Source organism: Pelmatolapia mariae, linkage group LG13, assembly GCF_036321145.2.
Source record: "Pelmatolapia mariae isolate MD_Pm_ZW linkage group LG13, Pm_UMD_F_2, whole genome shotgun sequence".
NCBI lineage: Eukaryota > Metazoa > Chordata > Actinopteri > Cichliformes > Cichlidae > Pelmatolapia > Pelmatolapia mariae.
This window is the reverse complement of record NC_086238.1, coordinates 13,337,442-13,363,212: the sequence shown is the minus strand read 5'-3', so window position 1 is coordinate 13,363,212 and position 25,771 is coordinate 13,337,442. Positions and strand designations below refer to the sequence as shown.

Below are 25,771 nucleotides of genomic sequence, written 5' to 3'. Positions count from 1 at the left end.
CTTATTAATTACTATTGCCTTTGTGATTTACCTGTCTGCTTCCGCAGTCCTTCCTGGTTTGAGCTAAGGAAGAGGTTGAGGGTGTTGCTGGTGGAAATGCAGAGGCCAACCAAATGGACTGAACCAACCAACCAGTTTAGTTATTGTCTCCCTGCTTTCTCCCTTTGCATTTAAATGGTTTAGTCCACTAATGTATATCTTGAGTTGTTTGTTAAGATAAGGTTTTGTTAAGTTAAGCAGTGTTATGGAGTAAAGTTCTGCTTAGTTTACCTCTATTATGGGTCTATTTCAAATTTTATCTATTTCTGAGATTACACCTGTGCCTGTATATCCTTTATTTGCTTGGTACCTTACACACCGATTTGTAAGGCATCAGCTCTGTTTGGTACACAGATGGCTTGTAGAATGTTCAAGACACTTTTGAAAACTTACCACAGTTTTTCTGCACATTTAGTCAATCTCAGCATCTCCTTGGGGAATACAGCATCCTGCTGTTCTTCCTGTTCTTCTTGTTGCTGAAGATAGGTTTTTTATGATTCAGGCGGGATGTTTGAGCTCATTGTCATGCTGCAGAATTTGGGACCAGTCGGAGTTCCTCCTAACAGAGAATGGATGAAAAGCTAAACATCCAAGGTGCCTTAAACTTTTGCACTGTATACCTCAAATTCTGATGTGGCTAATACTTTGCCACAGAGAGCCATTATATCTGTGAACACTAAGAATTGATTTTCACTTATCTTTCTCTCTCATTTATAAATGGTTGCTTACATTTTCAGCGCATCCATTACAGCGTGCTCAGTATCCAGCAGTGACCCACCTCGTAGTGACACATAAACAGCACCCCATGTGTTATGACCTATCAAAAGGACACAAAAATTACATTTCAGGGGCGGGTGAGACATTGAAATTACATTTTTCAGTATTTAGCCGACACCCTTATCAAGAGTGACTTACAATGAGTGCATGGGTCGAATAAGATTAAATTCCAAGGTCACTAGCATCTTGAGCAACAGAAATGAGCCAAAGCTGCAGCACTCAGACAATAGATATTAGATAACAGATTATATTACTGTGTGTCTTGAATGTTCACATATCACAGGGAACTTACAAATAAGGCAGTAGGAGACAGAGAAAAATGTAACCCAAAAAAAAGTCAGAGTGCCTACACCTGCAAATGTGCAACAATACCAGAAAAATCTTCCATCAAAATGATTGTTTCTATCTTGTCATTGTAATCACGTCATGAGATGAGTTTAAAATGCACATTTCCTTGCTTTTCATATGTAAATGGTATGATTAGTAATTGCTCGTTCCACTTTCATCACACATTCTGAAAATATAATGCTTACACTGAAGATTTACAACTTAAATAGTCTGCCAAGTGCTACATTTGCCTAAGTGCAGCTCGGCTGAAAACACATCAGCATGTGGCCAAACAGAGGAGCACATTTCCAACATTTTAATATTCATCGGTCAAAACTGTGAAAAAGAGCCAAAGCTAATTGCATGTCTTGCTGTTCATTCCCCCCACTAGGTCCACTCTGGCCAGGCGAAGGGCTACTGCTTCCTCTTTCTGTATTTGATGTGAACAAGCAATCACTTATTGAAGAGTAATTGCACTGATTTATTTTTTCACCCATTGTGAAGTCATTATTCTAGATATACTATTCAGTGGCTAAAAGAAATCAGTGAATAATTTAGCTGTCTAACTAATGGGAGCACTCGACAATGCCCACAATGCACTAAAGCACATAAAGTAATAATCACTCAATTCAGCACTGACTGGTTCACCACTGTGTAAATCAAAGATTTTTGAGAATTTTAATATCAGTCAGCGAGTCTCTAATCTTACCTTAATTGACTTTTCCAACAGATTTTAGGGATTAAGGGAAACTTAAAACAAATAAGCCGATGAATTCTGCACATCTGTAAAGTACAGAAAGACCTTCAATCCTTGCAAAGTGAAAATACAACCGCAAACATACAAACCTTGTACAACTGAGGGAGTCTGAATATGTTGTCTAGCAATTTTTTGTCTGCAGTATTTTTTTTAATACTCATCAATCAGTCTGCAGGTTATTCAAGGTCTGAAGTCTTTCAACCAGCTTTGCAAAATAAAAAAAGAGCAGACTGAAAAGAGGAGGATGCTTACTGAGTGTATTGTTTGTCTATACAAAGCACATGTCAGATTCCAGGACATCTTGAGCTTGCTCTGCGTTGGATGTCTTGATATACATCATGTATTTAATCTGTGCTGAATTGAAGTTGATCAGCCCTGCAGAAGTGGATATAATTTTGATTGGATTCATTTTGTCTTGGTAGCTGGGGATCAGTCCACCAGGGCCTCTGCTCCTGGCTGCCGCCCGGCATGCAGTGCACCCGACCCCTACTGCGTCTCCTGCAGGTGGTGGGCCTGCAGGAGGATGGGCCCGTGTCCCTTTTTCGCGCTGTGCCTGGCCGGGCCCCATGGACTAAGGCCTGGCCACTAGACGCTTGCACTCGGGCACCCTGCCTCCAGGGTGGGGCCCTGGTAACCTGGGCAGGGTGAACTGTTCCCTTGATGTTCTACTCATAGGGGTCTTCTGAATCGCTTTTTGTCTGGTCCCTCACCCAGGACCAATTTGCCATGGAAGACCCTACCAGAGGGCAAAAGCCCCCGGACAACATAGCCCCTGGGATCCCTGGGACACACAAACCCCTCCACCACAATAAGGTAGCGTGTCCTGGGTCTGCCCCAGGGGAGGCAGGACACGGGGGAGGCTGGCCTGGGAACGCCTTGGTGTTCCCCCAGACAAGCTGGAGGAGGTGGCTGGGGAGAGAGAGGTCTGGGCTTCTCTGCTTATGCTGCTGCCCCCGCAACCTGGCCCCAGATAACCGGAAGATGGATGGATGGATGGATGGATGGATGGATGGATTATGGTGACTCATTTTATCACCATACATCTGTTTTCTCTGGATTCATGTTTTTCTTTATTCACATCAGATCCACACAACATCAACAGAAAATCAGAGAAATAAGTACAGTGTGATCTCACCAAAATCATCTTAGACCTGCTGGCACACACCTTTTTTAAAAAAAATAATGGCTGCTAGTCAGCAGTAGAACAAAATGCATAATCAAAAAATAGCCTTTATGGCAACAACAATAACTGAAAACCAGTGAAGCCATCCACATACTTGGTATCTTGGTAACTTTATTAAAAAATATATATTTTTCCATTACTTTTAAAACTCTAATAATCTATTTTCTGAATGAATACAAATCTTTTTTTTTTTTTAATGTTTGCTCTTTATGTCAAGTCTGCAGTCTATTAGAACTGCTTATACATCACTTGTAATTAGCTGTTTTCTGCTTAAACCTGTTCAGGCCCATTAAATTCTTAAATTAATTTGTAATTTCCCTTTTTTTAATTAGTTGAGCTAATCTTTTTAATGTGCCCTCTGGGTTACGCTTTCCCCAGGTTGAGAATCAGTGCAGTAAAGCTACAATGTGAGGAAAAATAGTGGGGCATCAAATGATGCCTTCAATTCTCCTTCTTCTGATGTCACTGAACTGCTGATGGGAAATGGGATATTTTTACTTTGCTTTGAAACAAGATTAAGTTAGGATTGTCTATCAAGTTTTCTTGTGGTGCAGATGGTTTACTTAGAGCAACAAGTTGCTGGGGAAAAAAAAACATACAGCTAAATCTGACATCTGAATTTCAAATACAAACTAGGTGATTTATTTATGAAGACAGCTTTGCATGACATCTTTATAGTGTCCAAGATAAATACACTTCAAGCTGTTTCTCAGTCTCTGTTGATGCTCTCTGTTGTCACATACAGCAGATGTATTTAACTTTAAGCTACAGCAGGCTGACTGGGCATATTTTCTTTTTTCTCAGCAAAACTCTGTCTCTCAACTTGTATAGTTGCACACATTTATGTGCTAGCTGCCCAGTAAAACCAACATTTTTCTTCAGCCTTGGCTGCTGAGAAGCTCTGCTGAAGCAGTTTGGGCAGTGCAACAAAGAAGATCAAGAGCACCACAATAGTCACTGAGAGTCTTTTACTCATTTAGCTCCCCAAATGAGATTTTTTTTTCTGTCCAGTGTGCAGACTGTAACCAGTGACCTTCAAAGCACATTCTTGCTTCTCTGATCTTTAGTCTCCTTTTGCTTCCTGCTATTTTGACAAAGATGATATCAGTGTGAGTGTGTCTCGGGATTTATAGATTGCAAGCCTGTTTTCTCTCTTTCTTTTCCTTTATATGCAATTGCCTCTTTGGTTTACCTGCAGTTTGCAGACCAGAATAAGTGTCTATCCCATCAATCCCCATCCCAGCAGCAAAACATAAGTGCTACCAAACTAATGTAAGAAACAACCATCACAATAAAATGTTAACAGATTTCTTCTTAAAGCATCTGAAAATGTCATCTGAAAAATAGCCTGATTGTTATCATTTTAGTGCAATCCACATTAGTCTTTAAAGGATTTTTTAAATTATCCTCTGATTCAATAAATGTCGTTTTATATAATTTCCAGAAAACATTATTTTTGTTATGTTTATATGGTGACACCAACTGAGGTCATTTTGATCCCAATATTTTTGTTTATCTCTCAAAATAAAATGAGTCGATTTGACTGTAACAACAAATAGCTCTCAAATGGATATTTTGCAGATGAACCATGAACACATCGTGCTTCAGGCAGTTACAGGGCACAACTCGGCACAGAGTACAAGAGGAAATTTATGATGTTCTACATCTGCCTCCTTTAAAATGACTAACAGAGTGGCAAATAATTCTTGCCTACCCAGCAGAAAGTAAATGATACTTTTAAAAAAGTCCCTAAGGTAAACACAAAGTCAACTTCCATCTGTTATCAAAAAATGTTTTGTTGACCCATCCACTGACCCGAACCTCATCTTTGAGGTTGCTTCATTAAAAGGCTTTGTTAATCGAAGGGAAAAAAACATTGTTTAAAATCTATTAGGCACAGAGGTATTTAAACTAAATGTCTGACTGGCTAAAACAGCAGGTTATATTTTAATTTTAACCACCAGCATGCTAACAATTGCTAGAAAGCAATGAATAAACAATAGCTGAACATCAGTAGATATGGGTTTGGGTTTTTTTTGTTTGTTTGTTTTTTGATAATGCCAATAGAGAAAAAGTTAAAGGATCACAACTTTGTACAATTTACAATCAACTGATTGACTGTGACATCCCCTTGGCTAGCGTAACTAAAAACAGACTAGCTTCCTCAGATAGCATGCTTCATTTTCATTTTTAGCTCTTTACTATTTGTTTTCCACTGTACAAAGAGCCAAAGTAATTCAAAATATGAAAGTGTGAGGAGCTGCGTTTGGTTTATCTCCTTTGGCAAAATGTTATTTTTACAAAGGCGTATTATGTTAGCTCCTCTTATCTGGGGATACTTGTCTGGTGTAAAGTGTCACATAAGGAGGGGTGAATCAGCTATGTTGAGGGAAATAAAAGGTTGGAGGGGTCTTGTTTACCTGTGCTCTCCACAAGCAGCATTAGGTGCAGTCTGCTTTCAGTGGCAGGTAATGAAGGTCTGGGTGAGTGTTGCTCAGTGTTTGCTTGGTTTACATAAAGCTGTCCTTTCTGTCACTGCCGCTCTGGGCTACATTGAAAAATATGGTTTTGCATATTTTTGATACAAGTGGAAGTGATCTGATAAAAATATAAGGTTTTGTGTAATATAAGAAAGTCTTTTAGAAGCGATGAACAAAACCTTATTTTTTTACATCCTTATATGAAAAAAAAATCAAAGCTTATTTAATCATCTAAAAAGCTAAAAAGACACCCTCTCATTTGCTTGCGCTCACTTTTCATGAACTCCATTTTTTTCCAGACGGTTCTGCAGCTCTGGCGAGATTCATCTCAGAGAAACTGCAAAAAAGAGACAACATGATCCAATTTAAACGATCTTCCTCGGACAATCAGGCACAATCAGAGATTGTGTAGAGTGGGAAGAAATTGGTTCATTTCAGGCTGTTGAATTTTCGTCTATGTGATTTCACAGACAGTAGTGAAGAAAATCAACTTCACTTCATAAAACTGCAAAAGCTAACTCTCTAAAAGACCCGGAACATTGAGCTAAAGCTTTGCATGTTCACATGGTCGAATTGAGACATTTAGCCTGATTTAAAGGCGGATTCAGCAACTTAGTGGATATATTTGTTTCCAAAGTCAATTTAGTCGATCAATTTAAATTTAAAATCTTACATATTTGTTTTGAACGGTTAAATACTCCCTTCTAAACGAACTCCTGAATTTCTATATATAAACTCAGGAGTAGTCAAATCTATGAGTTTCTGTGATGCAACAACTTACAATTATTGATAATTAGTGACAAAGCAGACCCCAACAACAAACAGCTTCATTTCTAAATGCCTTTTTAGCCTTGCAGCTCAGGTGTTGTAAAAAATTGTCCAAAGATATCATTGTTCAGGGAGTCTTTCAGCTCCTGTCAAACTGATATAGTATGCTGAACTGGGCAGCTAATATCCACCTTTCGTCTTTCATCTTATTGCAATAAGGCTGGGGATGCACAAAATGACTTTTGGGTCAATTTGCACAAGATTTGCCTACCTTGCAAATTTATAAGGAGAAACAGGGCAGTTTGATTGAAACCAATGATCTGCAAATAGGATCCTAATATCTTACTTTACAGATCTAATCTTAACCGCCCCAAATGGCTTTTACCTGCTAATATCAAATGTTTTATATGTTTAAGCCAACATCTGCATAAGTCCTGTGCTGCGTTGGAGAGACTCCTGACAGCCCGCAAGAGCTCAGTTCATAATGAAGTGAGGTAGAGCGGGCTGAGTGTGACTGGCTCTATTGTTATTTTGATTGGAATTACTGGATCATGAGATTGCAGGGCCTGATGTGAAAGGACATATCAGGAGTCAGCAGGATTATCTTTTGTTATTAAGTGTGCAATGTGAGCATATTTACAGCTGACATAAGAAATAGTCAGCAAAATATTCAGTGTGTGAGTTAAATTTCTGCTAATGTGTTCCTGGTCTAAAATTACGCTGTTTTGTTGTGATTCTGCAGTTGCTTATTGGCTGATGCTTTTTCTGTTACATAACAAACTCATTATTTTCTCATCTGTTTTTTTTTTTCTTATTTTGTTTCTCCGCAGAGATTGAAAAGTACGAAGGTGATGAATTAAGAAAAGATGGTGACACCAAGAAATACCTAGACATTATCAGCAATAAAAACATCAAGCTCTCCGAAAGAGTTCTCATTCCAGTCCAACAGTACCCAAAGGTAAGAGACATAACAGCTCTACAGGGTCCTACATTTTATTTTTTATTTTTTTGGAAATGTGCAATATGTCCAAGTGATCAGAACAATTAAACTGTGATGGAAGTGCAAGAAGAACAGAGTATGTGTTATATTTTTTCAGTCATTTTAGCAGCATTTTAGTCTCCCCTCCAGGTCGGCTTCACCTGTTCACAACTCCTACTTCTACACTAAAATCCCCATGAGCCTCAAACTGGCTATTAGAAAGTCACCGGATGCTGTCTGTTTATTTTGATGTAGTCACCAAAAACCAAAGTTTTCAGCAGACTAAAGCACCCAAGGGTACAGTGAGGAACAGTAACCATAAATCACTCTATGACACTGCTCTGTGTCTGAGTTATGCAACGTCAGTACTGACAAAGTCTGAAACGTGGCCTAATGAGGCTGCTCCGTCAGGCAGCTAAGCAACACACAGCTGCTTGAGGAGCAGCAAAAGGCTGTACTGCCACTGCAGTCATGGAAAGCTCCACTGCCCTTGAGTTCAGACATTCATGCTGTATTTTCTTGTCTTTTTTTTCCTTGTCATAACATCTCTGTGTCTAGCTGACATTAAGATAGGAAATATTACATGTGTTTTAAGTGACCAATTACAGCCTATGTTGTATTATGTGTATAATAATATGTATTATTATATGCTTTATTTAATTTTGAGAAACGTGATTTTTGTTAGGCACACTTGTTTAACTTTTCTGTAACACATATCTAACTAGCCAATCGGATGGCAGCTGTTCAGTGCATTTAGATTTGTAGACACGGTCAAGACGACCTGCTCAAGTTCATTCTCAGCACCAGAATGTAGAAGAAAGGTGATTTAAGTGATTTTGGAGGTGGCATGGCTGTTTGTGCTAGACGGCTGGGGCCAGTATTTCATAAACTGCTGATCTACTGGGATTTTCACCACACAACCGTCTCTAGGGTTTACGGAGAATGATCAGAAAAGTCAGAGGAAGTTTTCTGTGTGAAAATATCGTGTTGAGGTCAGAGGAGAATGGCCAGACTGCTTTGAGATAGGAAAGCAGTAACAGTATCACATGTAACCTTGAATCAGATGGGCTACAGCAGCAGAAGACCATGCTGGGTGACACTCTTTTCAGCTAAAAACAGGAAAGCAAGGCTACTGTTCTCACAGACTGACCAAAATTGACAACAGAAGATTGGAAAAATGTTGCCTGGTCTGATGAGTCTTGATTTCTGCATTTGGACAGTAGGGTCAGAATTTGGCATAAGCAAGATGAAAGCATGGCTCCATCCTGCCTTGCATCAATAGATCAGGCTGGTGGTGGCAGTGTAATTGTGTAGGGAATATTTTCTTGGCACACTTTGTTCCCCTCAGTACCAACTGAACATCGTTTAAATTACCACAGCCTACCTGTGTATCCGTTTTTAGCCACAGTGTACCTATCCTCTGATGGTTCCTTCCACTTTTCCCACTAAGCTACATTGCTAAAAAAAAATGGATGTACAATTTATAGCCTAGTTTACCTCGTCAAAATGGGATTTTAGAACACAGTCTTCCTCTTTCATTCCTCTAACCACCCTCTTGAAAAGGTCAGCACTACCATATTTTTACATATCAACATACCTGCTCACATCTTCCATAATGTTTAAAAGTAAGTTTGTTTCTTCTGACAGGAAATGTGTGCCTTTCTTTTGGTCTAGTTTGTGCACAGAAGGGAAAAGACTGTGTATCACTACTTAACTGAGACACATATTGGAACACATCCTACTCCCAGTACCTGAAAAATACTAGTCCTACATTGAAAATCACCTCCTTGTGAATACCCAAATGGTTTTCACCACGTTCAGTATCTTGCCAAAAATAGTGGAAGATTAGTGCATTTTAACTTAGCCAATGAGACAAATTGTTAAGAAAAAACTCAACAAAACAGTCAGTAATTATAATTTAGTCTTTTTGTAAAAAGCTCTAAATTCAGATACTTTCTTTGACGTATTTTTTCATTATCCCAGAGACAAAATCATATAGTTATTGCTTCTACTTTTATATATTTGAGTTTTTGTACATTCAAGACTTCATCATACAATGTTACTAGTTACACGACTAGAAAATAGATGGTGCTGGGAGGAGAGAGAAATCTGAAAACTGTCCTGAGCACAGGCAATGCTTTAGTCCAAGGAGCCCCACAGGACACTCCATACAAATCAATTTGCTGTTTCCTCCTCAGGTCAGCATTAAGCAACTAATTAAGCTTTGTTCAGGACCTCTTCACTTAAATTGATTTAAACGCTATGAAAAATAGTGACTGAATTGGCTTCTTGGGGGGAAAAAAGACAAAGAAATGTGTTTTTGTGCTTCTGTTTTCCCCCACATCTGTTATCCAAATATAAGATGTCTTATTGTTCAAAATTGCATCCTCACTGTAAATGTTGAAATATCATTTCACTTAGAGCACACAAACTGCTTTTAATATATTATATTTACTGTATATTAAGCTTTTGGATGGGTGTGAAGAGCACTGACACACACTACAGGCATCCATCAGTTCAGCTGGTGGGTTGAGAGTTTTCTTATAATGCCAAACATATGGATTCTGCGGAAGCATCAGTTTTCTTCTTGAAAACTAAAAATTGGAGGTAAAATTAAATTTCTGTAGATAGCGCATGTCCTGCTTTATATCCTACCTGCTGATTAATTGCATTCACTTCGAGTCCCAAGTGTGAGTCTGCTCCTGATTAGATGGTTAATGAAAATCAGTGGAGCTTGCAGTTAAAAAACCCGAGAAGCACGGAGGTACATAACAAATACATTTAAAGTGTTTTCATCATTTTAAACATGAAATTCACAGGTGCAATAGAGAAGCTCAAGTTTGCCAATGCTGCACAGTAAGCAAAGCTGCAGTCCAGAGGGACAAAACAGTTGTCCAACAACAGCTTCTGTGACCTGATTGCACAGTCAGCACCCCGCAAGACTGCAGTCTCACTATCTTAAACATCTTGGTAACACTGCACTTTCATTTAATGATAATTTGGCATATTAAGCAACTCCCTGATCAAGTGCATGGCCTGCAAAGTGAATGAGCCAAACTAAAAAGAAAGCAGTGCAAAACTTGGAGCCATGAGGTAAATTGGGCACAATATCCAGAACTTTTAGGGGGGGAAAACCTAGTTAAATGAATGTTTTTGCATCAGTGTCACACAGATCTGAATGTTGGTCCTCAGTTCATTGATCGATATTTGATTTTGTACTTTGACAACATCTGGCCCTGCCAAGATGCACAAACTAATTGGTTTAATTACACTAGAATTTTCTGTGTTTTTGACATCAACTCTTCAATAACGTCCAGTCAGATTTTCTGTCACTGGTGGCCGTGCAAAACACTGTTCTCTCTCATTTCAGTAGTCTGGCAGGGCTCATTCTTGGTTACAGCTTCCATCTTACTGAAGACTAATTAAATCCAAAGTAATTAAATTATTGCATGGGAGAATCCTTCTGAGTAGTTTTAGATTTGACAAGATCACGTGTAATTATGAGTAAAACTACCAGCGCTAATGAAATCACTCCTAATGGCACATTGACAGACACGCTGCAGGTTTTCACTTTTAACATGTCACAGCAGGAAATGCACAGTGTTGTTAATAAAAATGTGAGAATTCAAATATTCTTAGTTTATCATTTGTTCCTCTTGTTAACTGTCTATACTGCCTATGAAAAGTCCTGTTTAGTCTAATTCATGTATGCAGTGTAGTCTAGTTTAATGTTTCTGTGCTATAGATGTGATAATGGTCATGTTAAAGTCACGTTAAGACCATCCAGGGTCAAACAAGTGTATAATAATGCTAGATAACATCATTGACTCAAGCATAGACCACACAGTATACTTGCTTGTTGATACAGTATCACTTGACTGCATTTCAAATGTATGCAGATACAAAAAATGCTGCCAAATCAATACAGACACAGCATAGTACGGGGACATGGTTTTCATTTATAAGAGATGGTTTGCAATTTGCACATCAGTGCTGCACAAATTTATTAGACCACCTTTCATAAAAAAACAAGGAAAAAAAACTATTTCAGCTGAATTCACTGGACTGAATCACATATTTATGCCCAAACTTGAGCACATTGGTCTTCTCCGAGAAGTCAAATTAATAAATCATAACAGTGAACCAAGAAAACAAATTTTTCTGATCAGAAATGTGAGTAAAGAACTGTAATTTGGCATTTTAATAAAAAAAATAATGAGGTAATGTACAGTTTTTTACTGCTTTTCATCATTAAAATTAGCAAAAAAAAAGGTCATTCAGAACCTCTGGACAGATCTTCCACTGACACAAGGAGATCATTTTTTTTCACTGTTCTCTTTCTTTCTCCGCACAAAATGATCACTTGAGAACATACTTTAATCTGTGTTTCAGTATCACACACTTAAACCACACTCATGAGCTAAAACATTATGACGAATATCCTCAATGCTTCTAAAACAGCTCAAACCTCAGGGCCATGGATGCTGCATACTTAACCTGCGATAGCACAACATCATTAAAGTTGTGCGCTGGAGCAGATCACTGTTTCACTTGCACGTCTCCGCCAACACCGGGATGCTTGTCCATAGTTTGCCCCCCACGCCCCCAAACTATTTTAGCCAGGTACCCACCGCTGTGACTAGGTGTTGCTCTCAAACCTTACCATTTTGAATATGCTCTGCCCCATTTGTCTGACAATAACCATTACCATAAGCATTTCACCAGCATCAAACACAGTGACTCAAAGACTGTTCATTTGACATTGTATGTCAGATCTTGAAATGTTTTTATGAGATACTTTCACTTGTGATTGTTCATAATGTTTTGGCTCATCAGTACACTGTGGGGAAAAAAAGAAGAAAAAACAGAAAACAGAAAATGTTTTGGTAATTTTCTTCCAGTACATTACCCGTTTTTTAACAGCAAATTTCTGTAAATGGTAAAAAAAACAATGTGTGGTTTAAAAACACAAGTAAAAAGAAATAATATGGAAAATTCCGTCATTTTAAAACAGCACATTTTACTGTATCTTTGCAGATTATTTTTACTGTGTATAAAGTTCAACATTTGTGGAATTACAATGGAAATGCTCAAATAATATAATATAGTAAGCCAACCTCATAAATGAGATCAAATACTTCAGCTACAGCAAACAGTGTGTTTGTAAAAGTGTCTTAATCTTGATAAAATTGTGCAGCAGCATGTGTGGAATACATGAATTCAGCTTGGTAAAACTGCAGCTTCTACACCACCTTTCTATTTTTATCTTAGATATTGTTACAGACTGACCCATCAGATAATGAATGACCTGTGTGGCTTTTTTGCAACGTTTTCTGCAAAATCTACAGCAGTTTTTTTGTTTGTTTGTTTGTTTTGTTTTATAGCCTGTGAAAAAAAGAAAAGAAATTTGGCCTTGAGACATTGCTTCAGTGACCTTACCAACATTTCTATTTTTAATCTTCTCTAAAAACACCATGAGACCTTGAAACAGCGTTGAGTTAAGTTAGCGGGTGAAAGAAGTTCATCTGTATCTGTCCTTTTTTTGGTATGTAAACAAATGATCCTTACACAGGGTTCTCGTGAAAGTCTTGAAGTTTTGCTCTGAGGTTACTATTTACTCAGCAAAAGAATATGATTAAGATAATCAGCAAAGACATTATCATTTAGATTCATCTAGAATTTATCCTCTGCTGTTTAATGAGACAGTTTGATTAGCATCTCTTAACCTTGGGGTATGAAGTGGTTTTTAATTGGCTGACCTTGTCAGCTACCTTGAGTGTAGAGCTAGGGATTTCTGCAAAACTGAATATAGGAGAATGTTATATTAAAAAAATAGTTGTTCCCTTTTTATTAGAATAATGATTTTTCTTAAATAAAATGGACACATTTCAACCCGGTATTTTCAAACTATTATCTCAGCAGGTTAACTATCTCCTCTGCAGGTAAATGGAGAGCCCAAAACACATTAAACTGTATTTTGTCCTTGTGGATGCCACAATTTTGAGCTTATCTGTCTGTTATTGTGACCTTTAAATAGTGCTGCGGCTGCAGTGCTGCCCATACAGAAATCCCATTTTTGTCTGCCCAGAGATGTCAATGTCCCAAAGAAAGGCCTATCACGGGGAAAGGTGTTTTCCTTAGATAAGTACTGAATACAGTCAAGGGAGTACAGGGTGTGAATTAAAATTAAGCACTTATATGATACAATCACAATTCCAACTCGGGATCCTACCGAGTTAGTGTTTATGTGATGACTGTGTGATGTGATGTCTGCTCGTGAGACTTAAAAAATTGTAAGATTGTGCCTTCCCATATTAACAACAGTCCATTTCTGGTAGTACATAATGCATTCATTTTTAGAAATGTGACAGAATCAAGTGAAATATCTGGATACAGCAAAAAAAAATCCACAGTATGCTGTTGATTGACACTATTATCCCAAAATGAAATGCACTATAGGAACCTCATGCAAATTGTAATGGATAGATATCTGCAAGAAGGCACAGCCTGTATAAAAGATAGATGCAGCCTTCAATATTAGCTTTAAAGCCAGCAGGGGAAACTCAGGGGGCTTCAAAAAGAAGCCAGTTTCTATCGATGTCTGTGAAAAAATGGCCCTCATCCTCGCTTGACTTGAGACCTCGGTAAACAATTTTCTAATGATACTCAGTCACCAGTCCCTTGAAATTATTTAGGATGACATTAATTTGTAAAGTATAGCCACATTTAAAGTAAAATAGGTATTAAAGATAGGTGTGCTTTGGGCTGTGTGTACCATTCCTCAGATCCATCCCTTGCAATATCACTTCTGGCTCCAAATCAAACAATAAAAATTAATAAATGTTTGGAAAAAAACTCTGTTGCCTTTTCAATCAATGGTCTAATCAATAGAATAGAACAAATCATATTAATGAGCTCACAGAGAACTTCACACTGTTTCCGCCTTCATCACTACAGAGCATTTTAGTATCTGTCAGCTCATTTTTGCTTTCAAAGCCCAGTTTTACTTTTCTGATTCACGCTCTCATCTATCCTGTTTATTTCACCAGGCAGATATTTTAGTGACAAAACACAGATAAACCCATTCTTTGCTAGATGCCTGTTAGCACTCATCAGATAAAGTTAGAATGCAGCTGGTGAGCACAGCCAGGCAATTAGCAGCTAAAGAGCCTAAGTTATTCGATACCAAACTAAAGCAAAACTGACAGTGAATACTGCTTTTGGTTTCATTTGATAGACACAAGCATGGCTGCAAGTTGTCGCTAATGCTGATTAAAGTCTGCTGGATGCAACCAAATAGTGTTTTTAGTCCAAGAAGCTATTATTGATTAATTATCCCATTAGTTAGTTGTTGGCCTGGATTCACTAACTGCCATAATAGGTTGCATTAATGTCATTAACACAAACCTTGTATGAAGATTTGTGTTAATGTGCAGTGAAACACAGTGAAAGTGTTCACCATGCGCTCTCGTTTTGTTTCATCTTGAGTATGGTTTGTAAAGCTCTCAGTATACTGAATAAGTAAAAGGGATTCAGTGCAACCCCATTCATTTCCAAATAAGTTGTGACACTGTGTAAATTATGAATAAAAACAGAATGCAGTGGTTTGCAAATCATTTCAGTTTAACTGACGATACTACAAAACTACAGTTTTAGCAACAGATCATTTATAAGGTAATTTTTATTTCAGCTGCAAAAGACCAGAAAAGCTTTGTAATGTTAAAGTGTTAACATTTAATTAGGAGTAAAAACTTGCCTTTCTCTTGTTTTCACTTCAATACACTGTGAATTTTAAATTAACTGGATGTTATTCTCATTTTAAGAAACCTCCACACTTTTTTGGAATCTAAGCTTTAGATAACAACTTGTATTTCTTATTTAAAAGCCATGGAGCTGTTATAGACTTGCGAGAAGGGAGCTGGGTTTGTGTGAACTTGTTTGTCTTTGTTCTTTCCCTCTTCCTTAGTTCTTTTGCATATTTGTCACACTTAAATGTTTCAGTTCATCACAGAAATTTTATTATTAAACAAAATTAACCCGAGTAAATTTAAAATAAAGTCTTTAAATGAGCTTTTCATTTGCTAAGGGAAAAACCTATCCAAATCTATGTGACCCTATGTGAATAAGTAATTTCCCTCATAAAAATAATAACTCATTGTACCAACAAGAACTGTAACCAAGCTTTTACAGTGACTTAAGTCTCATATTGCTGTGGAGGCGTTTTGGCCCACTTTTCTTTGCAGTATTGTCATAATTCAGTCATAATTCAATTTTTAGCCATTCAGAGGTAGACTTGCTGGTATGTTTTGGATCATTGTGCAGGGCACAAACTGATAGCTGGAAGTTGTCCTTCAGGATTTTGAGGTAGAGAGCAGAATTCATGGTTCCATCAATAACAGCAAGTCGTCCAGGTCCTGAAGCAGTAAAGCAGCCCCACACCATCATGCTACCACCACCATGTTTGACTGTTGGTATGGTATGATGTTCTTTTTATATAAAGCTGTGTTAATGTTACGCCAGATGTGAAATCAGTCAAACCTTCCAAAAAAATAATGTAGCTTTTGTCTCATCAGTCAACAGAATTTTTCGCCAAAAGCCGAGTCATCATTCGTCAGTGCACTCTTGGATTAATTTTGGTAGGCCAGCAACTCCTGGGAAGCTTTACCACTGTTCCAGTTGTTTTCCATTTGTGGATAATGGCTCTCATTGTGGTTCTCTGGAGTCCTCAAAGCTTTAGAAATGACTTTGTAACCCTTTCCACACAGATAGATGTCAATGACTTTGTTTCTCAGCTGTCTTTTAGATCGCAGCATGTTGTTTATTTCACATTCTAGAATTTATATTGCATTGCTATTGTGATGAACCATTCCAAGTATTTCACTGTAAATATTTAGAAAATCCAGCGTGAAGTATGACTTGTATCACGTCTCATGTTCCCTGAAGACGGTCTGTATCTTTGTTTTTGTTTTGTTTTTTCATTTTTGAGACAAAAGTTGTAGATACACGACAGAAATGACTGATTAGCATTAACATGTACAGACAACCTCTGTTCAACACTTCTGGCTTTTGATTGTGTTGCCCTTCTGAAAAGCTCACCAGGTGTCCTCCCCTTGCCACGCTGCTCCCCAAACAACCACTCATCTGCTTCCTTTAATGTCCGTAGGGCTGATAGGACACACTCATCTGACACGCTCGCAGCCCAGTCATCCCAAGCTGTCATTAAAGCATAAACTGCTACCTAAAGCTTTAATCCTCCTATCAGAGAGGACCTGGACTTCCCCAATACCACAGCTCACTAACCTGGCAGTGAGTGCCCTCAGGACATCTGCTGATCTTGACTGGCCCCAGTGCACTGCATAAAAGGGCAACAAATTTTCCAACCTGAAAGCTAAAAAGTTGTTTTGTTATTAGATATGCAATGCCACAGTGGTTCGACAAGGTGCAAAATGTCAGTATACTTCCATTGGAACTGACCTTATACTGAAGAACGGAAACAAGCTGCTTTAGCACTTAAAAATATATAAAATTAATAAATAAATATGAGGGGAAACATCAGGAGGGCGCTGAGTGCCTCCTTTGATGTTTGCCTTTTATTTAGCTTTTCTCATATAATCACATTTATTACTTTAAATTTAGGAGCATAAAAATGAACTTGTAATGTATTTTCAAAGTGTCATTATTTTTTGAATGTATAGAAAACAGTCCTTTGGTCTGCAGTCACAAATGGGTCTGTTTTAAGTTTACAAAGATCTCAGCATTGTAGGAAACATAGGACGTCATCAAAAAACATAAAAGGCAAAAGCCAGCAGGAGTGATTTCACCAAATCGGTCCATCCCCTTATAGACAACAGTGGCAGTATTGTTATGAATAATGTACATATGTGGTATTCCCCATATAATCAAACCTTCTAATTCATTCATTCATTCATTCATTCATTCAGGGAAAATGTGATGCTTTAAAAGTACAAAACTTTTTCTACAGGATTTGGTAGTTGTCAAGCTGGAGACATTAAGTTGTGCAGCTCACCAGGATTAAACTAATACAGTGCAAAAAATTCCCAGTTGCTTCCAAGTTTTCCATGTTTGGGATCACTCTTGGTTCACACATTTTCATCCTTTGATTTACAAGTCTGCAAAGGTGACGGAGAATCCAATGTCAGGTCTCAGTCACTGATGAAGGCAGCTTTCACATTTGGTGTGAATGCAAACACAACAACCAAAAAGTGTGAACAGAAAATAACACCTTTTTTTAAAATGAAAACTCGCAGGCATTTCTTGTTGTGTCAACATTTTTTAAATCATTTAACACAGAAACATCCGTGTTTACTGACATCTTTAAAATAAAAGTTGAAGTTAGGTAAACTTGACCTCCTTTATGAACATACGGTACAGAAGCTGAAGCTGGGATGATCTTGTTTATAAAACTGGGAAAGGAAGAACAGATGTGTATTACATATATTACTGTGGGGATTACCTGTGCCTGCAGGGTGTCCTAGCTTTGAGAGCGCAGCTTAAGACTTACCCACCAATGTAGCATCGCACCCGTGTAGCATTGATGGAAAGCCTAAAAAAAACACGGGGACCTCTAGTGAGGTGCCTTATTAACTTTGGCCTCACGCAGCACCTTCTGGAGCCACACAGAACTTTGTTGTTTGCTCACACACCTCTGTTGGTTTAATTTTTGATGGAGTTCTCCTTTAGAAAAATGTATGCAAATAGGCAAAACATAAGACGGCTGAGACGTACATTCATCAGTTTGACAGCGCATTTGCAACACAATGAAACATGCTGCAAATACAGAGATGCCATTACAAAAGGCAAACCAGTTAAAAAACAATGCTACACACGTGTCGTCAGACTGGAGATGTATTTTTCACTTTGTTTGCAGTTGCAGGCCACTGAAGGAAGCACAACCAAGAAACAGACACACTGAGGTGCTTTTGAAAAGTGCTTTATTCAGCTACATTTGTAAGCTGTGTCCAACTCAACCTTCACCTTTTTCGTTATACCCTGTGAACTTGTAAGGTTGCACAGCGCAGAGCTTTGTATTTTAGAATCAGTATGGAGACCAAAACATTAAAATTTGGTTTTCAGAAGAAAAAAAAAAGAAGACCCAGAGTGTGCAATACAGCATACAATACAAACAAGGGTTTCATTCCAGCCATTTTATCATCGAGTATTTGTTCAATGTTTAAAATGTCTTTGCGCTTAATTGTTGCATGCACAACACCCTTCCTTCTAATATCAGCACACTTATCAGTGTTAAGACTATAGGGGGTATATAGAATCATTTCAAACCTCATTTAACACTGAACCATACCCCTTTCCGAAGCTCAAATTGCTCACCATGGAGCAGCAGAGTGGCTCCAGACATTCATTAGCTTAATGAAAACAGGCCACTCTTCTCCTACCACCCAGCGAGCGGCTTCCCGATGTAGCCACAACGACCATCTGCTCTCCAGCTCCCTGCCAGCTATAGGATAGTCCTGTCAAAGCAGCTGAAGAAAGGCATCCACAAAGGCGCCTTAATCATTCAGATCAGAGGACAGGCAAGGACAGCAGATTTTTTTCTTCATATACACATCCCCTGGCGCCTCAAAATCCTGGTTGTGGCATTCACTTGTGGTGTTAATGATGTTCATTAAAATAAGTCAGCCCGGCACAAGATAGATGGAAAATTAGTGTCTGTTTCATAAATTGACGGGACACTTTAGGTTGAATAAGCTGAGCGAGCAGTTATTGGAGTTGCGTTGCAGCAGCCGCACACAGCTGGCAGTAAGGTTATGAGCTCTTCTCACAGTGGGAGAATCTGCTTTGTGAAAAGGTTAATGTCATTTTAGGGCTGGACAGAGTGTGTTGCAGTAGGCGGCTGACCACCTGTTCAACTCCGGAGGTGGTCTACTTTTAATCTCACCTAACTGGAAACATTTGAAAGTCGAAGCTGGGTTTTTTTAACGATTAAAAATTGTGTGTTAGGTAGTGTTAATAGTCATTTGTTTCAAGTAGAAATCAATTAAGTCATCCCCACCCATGTTTTCAAAAACTGCCAGACTCACTGCAGTCGCATTATGAGTTTTACCTTTTAATAACTGGTAATCTCAGCAGTGTTGTGGCTACCCAGAGTTACTTTTCTCAGTATGAACACTAGCTGGTGCACAGTGAGAGGGAAATGATAGCCCCAAGGCTTTAATCTAATAGTTTGTCATCAGGATAGTATTACTTAATTTCCCACTGGGAAGAAAGTCATTATTTCTGACTTTATCTCAGCACTGACCTCTGGAACAGTCTCAGGAATATTATTGGTTTGAGTCCATGTTCCCATTTGTTTTCTTTCTCTTAGCATGACTTAGATGACCCTAAACGCCACTAAGATGCATGACTATCGAGGGCATGGAGCAAGCACAGGACGGACACATATGCTGGAATGAAGATGAGAGTTGCATTTACCTTTAATGTGCTACACACAGAGCACCATTATATTGATTTATTACAGGCTACATTTCAGCTTTTTCTCACATGATAAATGATCAGTGGAATGTGAGGTTATATCGATAACAGATAACTAATGGCCAGCGGTGATCTTTCATGGTTAACCTTTTCTCTGAAAAGATCAAATCCCTTTTACATGCAGCACGTAAAAAGAGAGGGTGCTTAGAAAACAGTTATATGGAAATATAAATCAGCTTTTTAACTATTAATTCTCTTCTTAGGTATGCAGGAAACTCTAATAAGGTCTCTCATTGCCATTATTCTCCTCTTGCATAGTTTAATTTTGTAGGGAAGCTGCTGGGACCACGGGGAAATTCTATGAAACGATTACAAGAGGAGACAGGAGTGAAGATGTCCATCCTTGGCAAAGGGTCCATGAGAGATAAAGACAAGGTAAGGCGTCTATCGATTGGTGCTGAGATATAGCTGTTTGGCTGATCAAAGAGAAATATTTACAAAGACAAAGCTCTTGAAATCCTACCAAAAGCACAGTGGAATATTTTAACCAACACCATCTGAGCAGTAACTGAGATGAATAACACCCAGAATAAAATTAATAGCTTTCACTTGACAAACATATGTAGGCGAAAATGGGAATGTTTTTCTGTGTTGTTTAATAGCATATTCTGTAATCGTCAATTATGAAGGCAAAGTAATGAATCTCTTTGCCAAAGTCATTTATTCTGCTGACATGTGGTCCCCTGGAGCCAAACTTATCCGAGCGTGTACACAGACAGCCTGCTGGATCTGGTATTCACGCTCATAACAGGTCGCACTGTGCTGCTCTAGAGTTACATTGCTATTATTACTGTAGCCTCTGATTCAGACATTCAGACATGACAAAAGACTTTCAGCCTTATCGCCTCTTTGGTGAAACAAGAGCTGCATTTCAATACATCGAGTACATATTGAGGGCAAAACAGTGCAAAGGCTGTTGGAGCAACTTTAAAGAGGCTTTAACCGATTTCATTTTTTACACTTTTTTTCCCCCTCTTTTTTTACAAGACATTTGTTATACGAATTTACAGCTTTCTTCAGGTTTATTGAGCTTGTGTAGCTTGTAGCATGCTGCATAAAGTTTGGCTGTCCAACATTGCTGTTTCCTTTCACTGTCAGCATTCCCATAGCTTTGTTTGCAGCTCGCAGTTATGTGCAAAAACAAGTTCTTAAGTGTCTTTGGAGAGCACTTCCTCAGGAACATACGGCAGACAGGCACAGTTAGAAAACAACCTGTGAACATGGAGGAGCACTTAGCAGCAGGGGTTTTCAGCACATACATCACTGTTTAGTTTGGATCATCCACCAAGCAGGACAAGAACACACTACAATGGACAGTCAGGACTGGAGAAAAAAATCACCGGTGTCACCTTGCCCTCCATTCAGGGCTTATAAAAAAAAAAAAATCCAGAATCAGGAAATGAGCAGACCCATCACACCCTGAACACGGCCACCTCCAACTCTTCCCCTCTGATTGGTGCTGCAGAGCACTGAGCACCAAAACAACCAGACATCTGTACAGTTTCTTTCCACAGGCTGTCACTCTGATCAACACTTAAATCACTCACATGGTGTCTGTACTAAACAGCCACCATACCTGCTAGAAAAGCATGCTGTATATACTGTATGTTGTATATTCTATATACTACATACATACTGTCAAGTCCTCAAAGAAGAACACGTATTGTTATTGTCTGTTTGTCTATTGTGTTAAGTCCATTGAGTGCAGCAAAGAAACCGGAGATCAATTTCTTTTGTGTGTACACAATAAAAGTGATTTGGATTCTGATGATATTTAACAGAAAGATAAAAACATGAACTTCAAATAAATGCCACTGGAACAGTAAATGTAATTATGTTTAATTAATTACATACGATTATGTAATTAATTATGTTATCATCAATAATGTAATCGCAGGACCAGAGAGACTTAAACCCCTCAAACAAATCTGTTGTAATGTTCGTCTGTGTAAATTATATACAGTCCATTTAATAACTATTCTGAATAAGGTTATGAATACATGTATTACGCAGCCTTTAGATCATATACTTGCATCTACATTCACACAGACTGATGCTTAAAATAATTTAAGCATGTCCAGCTGAAGTTACGCTGTGACCCTTAGATTTTCAGTATAGGAGTTTTAGGATAATCTTGATATGTACTTAGCCATGTATGCCCAAACTAAAGAAGCTTCTGTTTTTAGACATGAAGAAGTTGGATTTTTTTTTCACACTTTCTTTTAAGGTAACACGCAGCAGGAAATAGCCTGTTTCACACATAGTCCCACCATTTAAAAAAAAAACTCAGTAGTGTGATTTAGACAAGCTGTCAGGATAGAGCGTGCACACGTGATGGTCACCTGCTGAAGATGAATGCACCAGACAGTTAGCTGCTCTATTCGCACATCAGCACAGTCTGACATCACACAGTCTTTTTATTAGAGAGCTGAGAGGCTAACGTCCAGTCTGGCTGCGTTAGACATTATGATTCTCACATGCACCTCGAGTCAGGTAATGTCTAGAAATGTTCAGCTCTGCAGTACATGTCTGAAAACAGCATTATTAATACAAGACACACACAGTTATTAATATTTATTTTTGCCAAGATCAATATTAATGCTATACATGCAAACAGGTTTTATTTAAAAATGGACCAAATAAATTGAGATTATCTGTAGAATAGATGAAATCAGTCATTTTTTGCGTGATAATACCAAATATCAGTTACAGAAAATTTATATAACTGAATAACTGTGACTAAGTAATAAGTGTTTAAACTTTGTATTGTAAATAGAAATGAATACATTAAAAGTGCCCTTTTATAGACCCAATGGTGAGATGGAAAGTCTTCCTTTTGAAGGCACTGAGGATGAGGATTTTTCTTTGCACCATCTAATTCTTGGATGTACCTTGGCTGGTGCAGGAGTTCATTTACAGTTTTGGCTTACTGCCACTAAGTCCATTGAGTTTGCTCATGTGCTACATTAACTTGTCTTTGGTGTGCTAAATTAAGTAAAGAGGCACTAAAATGTTAATAACAGTCAAACTGTCAGCAACATAACAGTTCATTTACCTGCATGCTTTGCTGAGATTGTTATACTGGACTGAGCAAGCTGCAATTTTAATGTTCACTGTGTCCCCTGCTATGTCGCTGACATGGAAATTCATCTTGAGGGAAACACGTGTTGTTTTTCTAGTCCTTGTCCTTATAAAGTCCCCGGCTGTATTCACCCAGCACACAGGACAATAATAGACTCTTAACAGTTGACTCTTACCAACAATGGCTACATAATGATCTGATTTTGCTTGGTGTTATCTGAGGGGTATTGATTTTGTGTACGGTCTAGGCAAGTCTGAGGGATTCTGTGATGAGACTGGCTCCCAGAGGTCCTGAGTGAAAGGCTGGCAGCCTTTCAAGGCATCTGGCCACAAGGCAGTGTCGAGCAGACGCCGCCAAAGCCCTATTACATTCAAAAGCACATTGCCTACACACATTTCTGCCACCTTATCCAGTTCCACATTTAGAAGCATCAGCCCAGCAGTAGGGTAAGGAAGGTAGGCTGGGAACATTTTCACAAGAGCACCTCACAAGCTAATATTAAACCATATGCTCAATATTACACTTCGTGTACAAGTAAGAGTTTATGTGGTGCTTAATCATAGAGTTGAAAAGTCCTTATTTCACCTCTCTGGTTCCAGACTATTTCCTGGTAGTCAAGGTTAACACCGCACCAGGACAGAATATTGTTTATATACACAACATATAATCCTTACAGCAGTGAACCACACAATAGCTTCAATTAAGCAGGCAGTCACGCTATCCAGCGTATGCATATACTGCTCTCACTGTAAAAGTCTTTCAGCCATTTCAGGGACAAATTACTGTACCAGCTTGCAGACAGATTGGTCTGCCCACATGCATGTTTTGATCAGATACACAATAACCTAGGCTCGCTGACAGAGAAAGTGAAAAATGATGACATCTTGGGAGAAATTTTTAATTAAAGCCGACTTCTCCCAGAGGGAAGGCATCGGCCCTGTGATGCAAGGACAAAAGTTTGAAGCCCCAGATTGGCTGATAAAGTAAAGTGCATGAGTGGCACTCTCACTTCTCTTAACAGCCACCATCAAGGTGTCCTTGAGAAAAGCACTCAATACCCAACTGTTGCAGTGAAGGATGAATGAAAACAGGTTTAAAAAAAATCCTTAGTCAGTCTTTATTCTGACATGACTGAATATTCTGCACATTGTTCAGAATGCAGCCGCTGCGTTTGTAACTGGTCCAAGTAGAAAAAAGGCCTCACATCACTTCTGATTATTTGTTAAATGTGGAATTGATTTAACGCTCCTTTTAAAACACAGTTACCACTTGCCCCGAGCTATACTGCAGATCTTTTAAGCCGTTAATGTCAGTGTGAAGCCTAAGGCAGGTCTCTGCAGGGCCCGGGTGAAGAATTAAAGGTGCTCCTGTGAACAGAGTCTGGAGGAGTTTTGTGTGGGAGTCTGTATTGAAAACATGTTTACTTCGGTGCACAATGTAAGATTGAGATCAGCGCAGTGTGCCCTATCCAAACTGAACTTTCTCTCCTGAAATTCTTTCTTTTTGCCCTGCATCTTTGCTAAATGTGCAGTGCTGTGTTGCTTTAAAGCAGTGGTTGTTATTATTTCCCTGGCATGACTTTCTCCATAAGCTGACAAAACCTCACTTCCATATCCAACAGCTTTTACCAAATATTAACAATGATAGGGGAAGTGACTACTAGAAAAGCATCCAGCTGGAATTCTAGCAAGAATGGAAATCAGTGTGATAGCTTCAGCAAGCATTTGTTCATTTTCCCATTTAACTTCATTTTGATGGATATTTTCCTCTGGCAATCCATTACCTTTCTCTTCCATCTCAGAATATTTATTGAAAGGTTAATGCCTCACCTGTCCACCAGGAGACCTCACTCTGTCTGCCTGCTTAGTACACCTGCTCCTCAACCACCCTGAAATCTGCAATAAACACATAACAAAAAACTGATATCAAAATTAATAATTAATCAATCAGCTCTTTGATAATCCAACAGCTTATGCAGTAGTGCAATTACTATGTGTTAACCCGAAGCTTGTATTGTGCTCTTTCAGTCAAGACCACTACAATAAAAAGACGATTCTTCAATATGAAGTAAATAATATCTGGCAGCATGACTCTGTTCAGGGACCCCCACCCCCCCGCGCCTTGCATGTGCAGACGTGGAAAGCATAATGCGGGGAGAGCACACCTCCCCGCCCTTTTCCATCTGCATACATGAGGAGATTGAGGCAGGGAGAATGATGGGAAGCCCCCGGCACAGAACTGATCAGGCATCAGTGACAATAGATAAGACATAAAAAGCATGAAAAGGAGGAGCTGGGGTGAAGGTGGTGTTCCAAAGCAGTTTGCAGATGTGCAGCATCTGTGGGGAGGATAAATGGCACCTTGATTTATTTAATTAAACATTTATATTAAACATATTAATTTGGTGAATTTCTGAAAAAAAAAAACCACACAAAAAACTTCCCTTCCTCTTCTATTTTTTTACAGGAAGAAGAATTAAGGAAAAGCGGGGAGGCCAAATACGCCCATCTGAGTAACGATCTGCACGTTTTAATTGAGGTCTTTGCTCCACCTGGAGAGGCCTATTCCCGCATGAGTCACGCCTTGGAGGAGATAAAGAAATTCCTAGTACCAGTAAGTTTAATACTTTACACAATTTTTCTTTGTAATTTTTATTCCTACGCCGTCCTGTACAGTACAAACAAGCGTATTTACTGCTGACTTGACCATTTCTTCATCACCCTTATTAGCATGCAGCAGTACTGAGTTTACAGTATCGGGGGTTTGTTTAAATAAGAGGAAGATACGAGCGTGAAGCTTTTCTCTGCATTACAACTACCGTTCTACACTACATGCCCTTAGTTACAAATGAAAAATAATGTATTCAGCAATT

At 38.6% G+C, this 25,771-nt stretch overlaps 1 protein-coding gene across 3 annotated transcripts in view; it reads left to right on the top strand.

Moving 5' to 3' along the window:
* khdrbs2 (KH domain containing, RNA binding, signal transduction associated 2) overlaps positions 1-25,771 on the top strand; it is a 71,884-nt gene that overhangs the window by 4,772 nt on the left and 41,341 nt on the right. For all 3 annotated transcript variants that reach the window (XR_010095402.1, XR_010095401.1, XM_063491655.1), the window contains exons 2-4: positions 7,162-7,289; positions 20,076-20,192; positions 25,366-25,512. Coding sequence is in view for 1 of the 3 variants with exons in the window: in XM_063491655.1 (XP_063347725.1) it covers positions 7,162-7,289; positions 20,076-20,192; positions 25,366-25,512 (392 nt within the window). In the remaining 2 variants the exon portion in view is untranslated. The remainder of the gene's footprint in view (positions 1-7,161; positions 7,290-20,075; positions 20,193-25,365; positions 25,513-25,771) is intronic.